Source organism: Monocercomonoides exilis (genome assembly GCF_001643675.1).
Source record: "Monocercomonoides exilis strain PA203 chromosome Unknown scaffold7-2047599, whole genome shotgun sequence".
Classification (NCBI taxonomy): Eukaryota; Preaxostyla; order Oxymonadida; family Polymastigidae; genus Monocercomonoides; species Monocercomonoides exilis.
Window position 1 is genome coordinate 1,145,680 of NW_027150552.1, and position 11,078 is coordinate 1,156,757.

The 11,078-nt window shown below is 39.0% G+C and overlaps 5 protein-coding genes across 5 annotated transcripts; 2 read left to right on the forward strand and 3 right to left on the reverse strand.

The window, feature by feature from the left end:
- Positions 1-93: 93 nt before the first annotated feature.
- On the reverse strand, positions 94-738 carry MONOS_12 (uncharacterized protein; the record flags this gene model as incomplete). Its single annotated transcript, XM_067864577.1, has 1 exon — positions 94-738. One exon carries the CDS (start codon positions 736-738, stop codon positions 94-96), a length of 645 nt encoding a protein of 214 aa, XP_067733454.1.
- Positions 739-1,949: 1,211 nt separating this feature from the next.
- MONOS_13 (uncharacterized protein) lies at positions 1,950-2,744 on the forward strand (the record flags this gene model as incomplete). Its single annotated transcript, XM_067865669.1, has 1 exon — positions 1,950-2,744. The coding sequence occupies one exon, from the start codon at positions 1,950-1,952 to the stop codon at positions 2,742-2,744; it is 795 nt and encodes a 264-aa protein (XP_067733455.1).
- Positions 2,745-4,303: 1,559 nt separating this feature from the next.
- Positions 4,304-4,525, reverse strand: MONOS_14 (uncharacterized protein; the record flags this gene model as incomplete). Its single annotated transcript, XM_067866759.1, has 1 exon — positions 4,304-4,525. The coding sequence occupies one exon, from the start codon at positions 4,523-4,525 to the stop codon at positions 4,304-4,306; it is 222 nt and encodes a 73-aa protein (XP_067733456.1).
- Positions 4,526-5,021: 496 nt separating this feature from the next.
- Positions 5,022-5,666, forward strand: MONOS_15 (uncharacterized protein; the record flags this gene model as incomplete). The annotated part of the gene is made up of 1 exon (XM_067867845.1): positions 5,022-5,666. One exon carries the CDS (start codon positions 5,022-5,024, stop codon positions 5,664-5,666), a length of 645 nt encoding a protein of 214 aa, XP_067733457.1.
- A 3,085-nt stretch (positions 5,667-8,751) lies between these two features.
- MONOS_16 (uncharacterized protein) lies at positions 8,752-10,008 on the reverse strand (the record flags this gene model as incomplete). Its single annotated transcript, XM_067868905.1, has 1 exon — positions 8,752-10,008. The coding sequence occupies one exon, from the start codon at positions 10,006-10,008 to the stop codon at positions 8,752-8,754; it is 1,257 nt and encodes a 418-aa protein (XP_067733458.1).
- Positions 10,009-11,078: the final 1,070 nt, after the last annotated feature.

Consider the following 11,078-nt stretch of genomic DNA (forward strand, 5'->3'; position numbering starts at 1 on the left):
TGTTTATGTTCGAATCATCATCATCATTTTCTTCATTCTCATCTTTCGTGTTATCTTCATCGCTTTTTTCTTCTTCCTTACTTCTATTTTCATTCACAGAATTATTCCATTCTTTCTCTTCTTTCTCACCTTTTTCGCCATCCCCCTCATTTTTGAAGCACTCACATTAATTCCTGGTCTTTTAATCGATTCATCAATCGGTGTCGGAGAAAGCAGCAGGTTTGGTCTGACCATCAAAAGCACTTCATTCACAACAGAATCACGCTGAAGCTCAAGCGCCTGGTAATATCTTCGCATCAGCCTCTGTTTCTCTCTCTGTTTGTGTCTCTTCTCTCTTCTCTCTTCTTCATCACTGATGATGGAGCTGTCGGAAAGGAATTCACTTTCTTCATTTTTCTTTATTTCCTTCAAAGAATCTCTTCTAATCAACGATAAACTCTGATTTTTTTCTGCTTTCACTTCATTTTCTTTTTCATCATCATTGTTATTTTCATCATTTGCAGATTTCAATGCCTTCCTCATCTTAATCAGTTCTCCTGTTCTTCTCTCCTCTCTTCTCTCGTTCCTAGCTTCTCTCTCACTTTCCTTCGCTCTCTCTCTTTCTCTCTTCCTCTTCTCCAGATTCTCAACAAACCACTTTACCGTCCGAAACTTTGCAAACAGCGGCAGCGCCTGAAATGCATCTGGAGGGAGAACAAAATATTGTCTTTTCTTTCTTCTTCCGAACTGCTGCCTCATCCTCCTCATCTGCTACTCTTCGCTTGTCAGAAATCTGTTGCGCAAAAATCGACGCAACGAGGAAGAAGAAAATAGTGAAGAGGGCGATGAACTTGGGGCTTCTTCGACTTGTGCACGGCAGTTGAGATAGCATCGGAGGAGGAGAGGGAGCATTGCTCTTATGCGGAGCGCATTTTAATCTCAGAGCAATAGTGTGATCAAGGGTGGAGAGAGAGAGAGAGAGAGAGATCGGTCATTGCTGGAGAAGATGTGGATGAAGAGGAGGAAGAGGAAGGTAAATGAGAAGGTAATAGCCGATGAAGTGAAAGCAAGGAATCATTGGTCTTAGTCGGAGATGCGCCTGTACACGTTCCAGAAAATGAATGAGTCAAAGATGTTTGTGAAGAATTTTGATTATTTTTTCTTTTGCCTTTGTCATCTAGGGGCATAAAATGAATTTTGAAGAGTTGCTTCTTGTGGTGAAAGGACCACAGGAAGAGGCAGACGCGGCGCATGTTTTCTTATGAAGTCTTCGATGGTTTCGTCCATTTCTGCTTTTTCGGCTCTTTCTTGTGGTGAATTCACTTCTAACTGTTCATTAAAAAAGGAAGATGAAAATGATCAGTTTTCTATTTTTCTTTCTCGAAGAATTTGACTGTTGCTGTTTTTGATGACGATGTCGAAGAAGAAGAAGAAGAAGAAGAAGAAGAAGAAGAAGAAGAAGAATAAGTTAAAGAATTTAGAGAAGGTGAGGAAGAAGGAAATGATGAAGAAGAAAGTGAAGAAAGTGAAGAAGATGAGATGATGAAGAAAATAAATATTTTTCGCGATTGACAAATCCATAAAAAATTCAAAAAAATTCCAAGGAAGAAGTTGGGCGGTTCCATGTGATTTTGTTTACTAAATGAAACATCTCATTTAACAAGTTAACTTCGTAAGGATACAATAATCCTGATTGCTACATAAATGGCTAAAAGATTCAAGTTAATCAATAAAGCTTGATTTCTTCAAATCAACTCACTTTCTTTCAACAATTTCCTCTCTTTTCCCTTCAAAAATAAAAAATGAAGATATCTCTCAATTTCCACTCCTTTCCATTTTCCTCTTCCATTCAGCTCTCAAAATCATCAATTGAAGAACAGAGTTTTTTAATTCTCCAGAACAAACAAAACTACCACACCTCTTGTTATAGGAGAAGAGCCTGTATTAAGGGCTCAGTCGCTTATCAGATCATGGATATTGAAAACACTGCAACAGGACCTGCATCGGGGCTGGGTAGTATTTTTACACTCAGCGGATTAACGGGCGGCGTGGGCTTATCTCAACCTACCTCCTCAAGCAGTGTACCACCTATGCAACCGGCACAATTTTCATCAGGAGATACCTCTTCCGATTCATCACCTAATGGAAAAAATATTTTTGCCGCATTATGCAGAGAATTATTTGGGTCAGAAACCTCACAATCCATCTTTGATCTGAAAATCGACTCACCTGATATAGCAGATACAGTTTCATTTTATGAATCATTTTCATACACCCCCTTTATCCCATCCAAGGTTCACGAATTTGCAAGATCATCAAACTGGATAAAGGACGCTCTAAACTCTAGTGGCTGGAGAGTTGAACGCTACTTAATTCAAGCAGTGAAGGCACTAATACTAACACACGCAGATGCGCCTGAGAAACAGGAAAGACTATACGATGAGATGATGCTTGTGATTTCGGGTCTCCAAGAAGCAAGGCACTCTAGGATCCAAGCAGAATACGGATTTGCCGCAGCTAAAGTGCTTCGAGTGGAAACAGAGGACCCAATTGTCTCAGGTAAAAAATTGTCCAAGATCAAACCATTTCTCGAGGCAAGGAGAGCTCGATCGCAACCATCGCAGCACCAACTCCACAATAGAAGAAGATTTTTTCGGCTTCCGGCCCGAAGCATCGGGCCTGCCCAGTTCCGAACGAGAACATCTGCCAGACAACATAGACAAACAGGGAAATGGTTCAGAAGCCGGGGGACTTCCAAAATTTAATAGGAGGCAGGACTCAGATGTTTGCACAGGAGTGGAGGAGCATAGGAGTGAAGTACACAACAACCTTTGGAGTTCGCCCAGTTTGGAAAAGAAAATCTGCGAAAGAAAAGTTAATGAAGGAGGTTTATTTGCGAAGAGGCTTCATTGGCACAAGAAAGGAAGAAGAAGAGTGTGCCAAATGGATACAAGAGAGCTTGTCCAACAACATCTTATACGAAATCAAAGAAGGAGAGGCAAAATGTTTGAACACGCTTTTCTTTATAAAGAAAAAGAACGGGAAATATCGACAGATCCTCGATTGTCGCACCTTGAACAAAGCAATAAAGGACATTCACTTCAAATCCGAAGACCACAAGACACTGGAGAAGCTCCTCCGCAAGGACGATTATACGGTTGCAATAGACCTCTCACAAGCCTTCTTCCTTGTTCCCGTACACAAAGATTTCACTCCCTTTCTTGCTTTCGGCTTCAGAGAGAGGACATTCGCATTTAAAGGTCTCCCCTACGGTTACAAATATGCTCCACGAATATTTTTACAAAGCTGATGAGGAAGGTTGTGCAGAAGGTTCGGAAAAGGTGGAGTGTGAGATGTTTGAATTATCTCGACGATATTATCATTTTGCACGAGGACAAAAACGCCTTGCAGAAAGCTACAACAGGAATCGTTCACTGGTTCAACAAGCTCGTTCTTGTTGTCAACGAAGAGAAGAGCAGGAAAACTCCAAGAAAAACCTTCTCCTTTCTTGGTTGGACATGGAAGACTCGTGTGATGAAGGTCGCATTGGAGACGAAGCGCAGGTCCTCGTTGCAGAAGAAGATAAAACGGTGGACGAATTTGGCATCGGAGGAAACATCAATCAAGACAAAAGACTTCGCATCACTTGTTGGAGAAATCAGCGCAACTCGATTCGTCTACGCAGAAACCTCTCTACACATGAACAGATTATATAAGGAGCTCAACAATGCAGTCAGGAAAACCGGACGGACTGGTGCGATGAATCTGAATCATTCCATCAGGGAACAGCTTCAATATTGGAAAACGAGACTGAGAGAGAAGGAGGAAAGACCTTGGGTGTTGTTTGCAATTCCAGACGCGACGTTGACAACCGATGCTATTCACTGGGCCTGTGGTGCAACCCTTCGAATAAGCAGCTTTCTGTACCACTTCCATCAAGCTTTCACTCGAGTATTCCTCAACCAGTCATCCAATTTCAAGGAGATGTTGGCTGTCCTTTTGGCACTCAAACATTTTCACCATCTCATAGCCTAACACAATGTCCGAAGGATTCTTCTGAGATCAGACAACACCTCCGTTGTATACGACATCAATCGCTGGACAGCGGGAAAGAATCTCCTGGCTCTTACGAGGAAGATCAGACAATGAACAACAGAATGGAATATTCACCTGTAAGCAATTCATTTCCCAGGAGCAAAGAACCTGACAGCGGATGCCCTCTCAAGACTTCAACGCGCAGGTGACTACGAAATAACAGACGAAGCATTAAGAGAGTTGGAACATCGGTTAGATCTTACAATCGAACAGGACGCATTCGCAAGCGCTACAAACAGGAAGACAATGACTTGGTTTGGACCAGGAAGTCCAGAGCTGGAGGACGGACCACAAGCAGATTGGAAATGGGCGGTGACTCTGGTGCATCCACCGATATTTCTAATTCTCCCTTGCTTAAGGAAGATTCGGGAGGAACAGGCGAGAGCAGTGATTCTTCTTCCAGCCTGGAGGTTCCAGGTCTGGACCCCTTTTCTGAGAGAGATGACGACATCTTTCATGAGATGGAGTGATTCGAGGAAAATATTGAGGGCAGGTCCAGGAATGAAGAGGTCAGGAGCATCACTCCCCCCGGGACCTTACTTAGCAGCAAGACTCAACTGGTAGCACAAAGAGGAGAACAGTGGTGGAACAGCGGTCTTCGAAGATGCAATGTTCCCGAAGCAACAATCACCGAAGCAAAAAATAATGTATCGACTTCAATTTGGACAGCCCACACATTCGGATTCGCGCATGTCTCCCAGTCCTGGGCCGAGGAAAATTGTGCAGAATTTCCACAAGACTTCTTAGAATGGTGTCGAAGGTGTGCCATGCTTTTTGTTTAACTAAAGGAAAAGGGATTCCCCTTCTCCTGCATGTGCGCCACGAGATCCGCAATTTCTCAATTCTCAAGAATGAGTTATGGAAAGGACATTTAGCAAGTCCCAATTATTAAGACAATCTTCCGCTTCTTCCACCGTTCCCATGTTCATAGAAAACCTTACACATATATGTGGTCGCCCACCGTGGTCTTCGATTTCTACAACTCACGGCCGAACAATATGGATCTATCCTTCTATGAACTTACAGTTAAGTGCATACTGCTTTGCGTGCTATTCACAGCATACAGCTTCCACGAACTCGAACAACTATCGATGAGTAAATCCATTTTCAATAACGATGCCATCCGCCTTCACACTCACCTGAAAACATCCATTCCCCCGAGTTATCTCACAATTCCTTTCTTAGGAGACGCAGATGAGAAGATCTGCCCAGTAAGAGCAGTCAACTGCCTTTGGGAAAGAGTTCGAAGGACCTACGAATCGAGAGACACATTTCTTCTTAACACTACGCATCACACACCGCTGAAGACTTCAGGAATTAGAAAACTGGTAAAACTCGGAATGACGCAGGTGGGGATCCCACAGGAGTTCAGACCATACACAATCAAGCATGCAGCCATTTCCGCCTTGATCTTGAAGGGAGTACCGGAAGTGCTGATAGCGAGACATGCTCGCTTATCACCGACAGCTCACACTCCAACGCGCTCCTATCTAAAAGCCATCCTTGCATCCGACATGGACCATGCGCTGGTTGCTCCTCGACAAGAAGATCAAACAGCACTTGTTGCTTGCAACTGCCCATCCACTGCCTAAGCACCATTTCTCCCAGCCTCAACTTCACAGGAAACAACAAGCCTCTTCTCAAGAACAACTGCGTTCCCACGAGCACCCATTGCGGAACTGAACAACAAACTCAACTCGCAAGTTCCAAGCTCGCAGACAGTGGAGCCGACAAAAGTTTGCAGCAGAATTGAATATACGACAATAAAAACAGTTCTAACAAGCGAGAATAGTCATATGCAAGCTGACGGATAACGATACCAACAATACTACTCCCTTTTCAAGAGGTGTTAAAGTTATCGTTTGTTCTGGAGAATTAATGAACTCTGTTCTTTAATTTGTATTGAACAAACAAAAGTGCAACAACTCTATTTCCCACCACGAGTTTAGCTCTTCCCACCCTTCGAGTTTTCTATTATTTCACAGTTTGTATTTATACTCGTTTTGTTTCACAACAGTCTCTGTGCACTTTGTTCTTTTGCACTATTTCCTTATTTTCTTTAGAAAACGTTCAATATTTCAATTCTTTCTCACATCCACCGTTTTTCACTTCAATTGATAAGCGACTGAGCCCTTAATACAGGCTCTACTCCCATAACAAGAGGTGTTGTAGTTTTGTTTGTTCTTTATGAAAAAATATCAATCCCATCCTTTTCTTCTCTTTCCCATTCTCTTCCAAAATATCTTCTCCTTTCATAAAAAAATACACCTCTTCCATTTGAATATTTCTGAATATTCTTCTTCTTTCCCGCCTTTGCCCTGTTTTCTTTCATTTCAAAATCCATTTCTCCCATCACCAATAAGTCCTCCTTCATCATCCTCAGCCACTTCTCTGCATATTTACTGAATATTTTTCTTCAAATCTCCACCTGTTCCTTCACCATCTTTTTGTCTCAGAATTTCTTCCTTTCAAAAATCTCTCCCGAAATATAAACTTTCAAAAAAACACTCAACTCCCGCCTCCTGCTACAAAAAATCCCCTTCCATCTCATCTCTGATCCATATCCCTCATGTGCCTGGTGTTGATGATATAGACATCAAATACTTCTTTTGGTGGTTGAGAATATTATTAAAGGAGATGATCATGACAAAAACAGAAAAAACACCTCTGCACATCCAACACAATGTGTACAGGCTGAAAAGACCCTCCAGTGAGATATACAACGTATTTTGTGGAGATGCATTCCATGCTGCATTTTCCATTCCGAGACTGAAATGAAGAGATTGTTTTTTTGAATGATGATGGCTGTGGAAATGAAGCTGTTTGGCAAAATGTAGTCGAAGCGCAGTTTTGTCTTTATTCATTTTTCTAAATATGAATATTAACCTGTTGATGCATTTTTTGTTTCTTTCAGGGCAGTGAGTGAAAATTAATGGAAATGAGAAAAAACTGGATTCCTCATTGTGCATGGTGACTATGGAGTTGGGAGAGCGAATTCATATGGAAAGTGCCCAGAGTGAAGGGATTGGGAAGGGAATTGGAGATGATATTTTCAGACGAAAAACAGGACATTTCTCAATGATGAGAGTGGAATTTGAGCAGAAAACATAAATCTCACATTTTTCAGAAGAGCAAGAAATCGATGAATTTGATGGAGAAATGACTTCTGGAAATGAAGGTTGGAGGGTCAGATGTTGAAACGCTGAATATTTATCGATTTCAACTTATTTTTTTTTAAATTCATTTTCAATAACAATATGTATCATATATTTGAATATGAAATTGATGTATTACATTATCTTAATTATTGTTATCATGTTTTTGAAATCAGTTAACTTATGTTTTATTAGGTTTATCGAATTTTCGATATTTTTTTAAGAAATTATTTTTATTTCTCGATATTTGAAATAAAAACATTTGGAAACAAATAAAAATCAACAAATAATAAATAATAACTATATGTTAATGGATATTTTCTCATTATTTTAGATAAATATTTTTCTATTACGCACATACTTTTTTGATCAAACATCGGAATTTTTTATGATATCAAAAAAATCATCCAAATGACTTTTTAAGTGCTTTGAATTAAGTTTCATCTGAAAATGAATAAACATTTGTTATTCTGAATTTGATTAGAAATTGCAGTTTATTATTTCGTGCGTTATTTTTAATAGAACTTTATTAATGATACGAACAGCATAGATCGATTAAAAGCTATGAAATAGTTTTTTTGTGAATTAATGTTAATGGAATCTTATTTGATAGAAAAGAAGTTAAAAAATCAAAAATCAAAAATAAAGATAAAGTTATTCTATGATTCCTTTTAAAATATTTTTTCAAAGATTTAAAAGAAGAAAAGATCAGAGAATACAATTTTATATTGGGCTGTTTCTTTGTTTATGGATCATTTTTTTTTCTTATTGTTTCAAAACACTGAACATTATTTTGTTTGTTGTTTTGGTTGTTGTTTTTGAAATGAGCACATCATTTATCTTTAAGAACAATATTCTTTTTATCAAAATTTTCAGAGATCTTGATAATTTTTTTTTGAAAAGTTTGATGGAAGAGCTCTAAAAACAAAGCTATAAATGTAACACATCACAAAGGCATATGAATTGAATAAGCAATATCAATGACGTGAATTTCTCTTGGGAGGTGAACGTGTTAAATGAAGGGGAAAAACCCACACAAATAAACCAAATAAAAACCGTGAGGTAAAAAAAACAATCTCATGAAATGCAAGAAAGACATATTCAAATTGTTCTGTTTCATTTAATTTAAAAACAGAAGGCAAAAATTTGTTTGAGAAATAACTAGTCAGGCAAGCACATCATCCTTCAGCGTTCTTTTCCAAATGGAAAATTCAGAATAGCAGGTGCTAAATTTGACATATTTCACATTGTCAACACTTTGCCCAAACGGATCATCAAATAAAATGACAATCCGACAAGCCATCAAAAAAAATAATTTCAAATAAGATTCTTCTGCTTATCTCTGATCATTCTTGCACTTTATCATCTTGTATTTTTGTCAGAACTCATTCTTCCACCACATTTCATTCCTCTTTTCTTTCAGCCTTGCATCTGCTATTTCTTCTTTTTGACTTTCTTCTTCTTCTTCTTCTTCTTCTTCTTCTTCTTCTTCTTCTTCTTCCATTCCTCAATCTCATTCTTTTCAGATATATTCAACAAAGCGCTCCCTTCCTTTCCCAATGACAGAAATCTTCTTTTCACCAATATCAATTGTTGTTGCCTCACTTTTGTGATCCCCTTCCAGCAGCGTGATTGCCAAGCTAATTTGTATCTCACACATCTCAAACGCCTTCTTCACCGTTTTGCACGGATTCGTTTCATTTGCTCCACAGAGCTCATATGAATCATTCCCACTCACTGAGACGTATATCGTCTTGTCCTTCAGCCAATCTTTCTTTTCTGTGTGCTGAAATGTCCAGCTGCTCCCAGTATAATTGTAGGCATAGCACATTCTCTTCTCATCTGTGTTTGTGGTGTAACATTCTTTGAACGGATTCCCTGACTCTAAATAAAGACTGTAATGATCTGCATATGCAATGTCATGCCCGTATGGTGGATTGGCCGAACATTTGCATTCGTGAAAAAATAAGAAGAAACAATAAATAATATCATTTTGCGATGTTTGTCTATAAGGATATAATCGCAACCCTCCACCATATGACGATGCTGAACATGAAATAAACTGAATGCTCCTCATTTTGAATGCTGTAGGAATATTGTAACAATACATGCCTCCACCATATGAATTTGTAAGAGAGCATGAAGTGAAACAGCAGTCAAACACGCACGCACTCTCCCCACCTTCATTTTCTTCTCCAATGCATCCTGCTCCTGAAACCTGAAAATTGCCGAGATAAAGTCCTCCTCCAGTGCTATATGCTTTACAATTCTGGAATTCACATCCGCTGATCCGAACACATGTTGAAATCGTATAAACGAATGCCCCTCCTCCCAAATAATTTTGTGCAGTACACGAATCGAAGGTGTTGTTCACAATCTCAACCGATTTAATATTATAGCAACTAATACCTCCACCGCACCAATGCGCAACGCACCCACAAAACACGCAATGCGAAACAGACACAGAGGCAGACGATTGGCCATACATGCAAATTGCTCCACCATTCGAAGAGCCATCGGCGTATGAATCAACTTCTCCATTTTCCTTCGATCCATTCCATTCACACCAAATGAACTCATTCGCTCCATTGAATGTTTCGTTCTGTCTGTCTGGCTTCAATGGAACCTCCGAAGTTCCTTCACAAAAAACATTCCTTGTCCTACAACACCCAATGAATGAAATGTTTGAGGCTATCAAGGAAGCCAAGGGGTTGTTGAGCGAAGGAACAATTCCGCCATCATATGCATCACACACTGATGAAAATGAGCAGCTGCTCATCAGACATGATGTTTGGGTTGTTGTAGTTGTTGAAGACGAACATGCATCATTTGCTGTTGAGATGTTGAAAAATGATAATTTGAAGAGGGATACAAAAGGGATGGAAGGCGATGAGAGGAACGGGGCAGAAGATGAGATGAGAGATTAGCAAACTGAAACGCTTCCTTCTCTTTTGATTTTTTTGATTATATACCTTTTTTGCCTCTTGGCGCCTTCCGCAAATAATTTTCAAAAGTCAGATCCTTTTTCTATCTCTTCTGTTGAAGACAATTGGCTCCCATTAAAAGCAGAAAAGCATCTTTTTTCTTCAATGCTTCTGAATGGAAACAACATTCCAACATTCTTCATCATTTGTTTTTTCCAAAATCGCTTATTCAATTGTAACCATCCTCTGCCTTCTTTCCATATTCCATTCACATTCATCGCTTTTGAATATTCATGCAAAAGTCCCTATTATCAATTAAAAAATAAAGAAAAAATATAAACAAATACATAAAATTGATATTAAAAATATCACAAATCAGTACCATTTTCTTTTCTCAATATTCTGATTCACCAATCCCTTCTTCTTCTTCTCAAATTTTTGTCAGATTTCTTCTTCAGCCATTTCCTCAATTTTCCGATTTTTCTTTTCTGTTGCTTCCCCTTTTTCTTTTTCAAATCGCTGTACAAATCTTCAAAGCCCTCCTCTTCCATTCATTTCATTTAATACCTCTGGCTCATTCTTCTATATTCTCAAAAAATTGTTATTGCCTGATTTCTGAAAAGCATCCAATTTGCTCTTTTTCCCATGTTCATTCATTGCCTGAAAACATCCTTTCATAAATCTTAATCCCGAAAAAAAAATAAAAAAAAATTGTTTGAAAAATTGGAGGAAAAAAAATAATACAAAACACACAGAAAATAATTTTATTGCCAATCTTCACACCCTTTCTTCTTCTTCTTGAGCCTCTCAAAATACTGTTCTTTTCTGCTAACAAAACTCGCCTTCTTTGTTTCCGCTGCCTGTATCATTGCCAATGGAATTGATTCTGTTCTGCTTCCATAAACTTGCTTATTTCCAATTCATG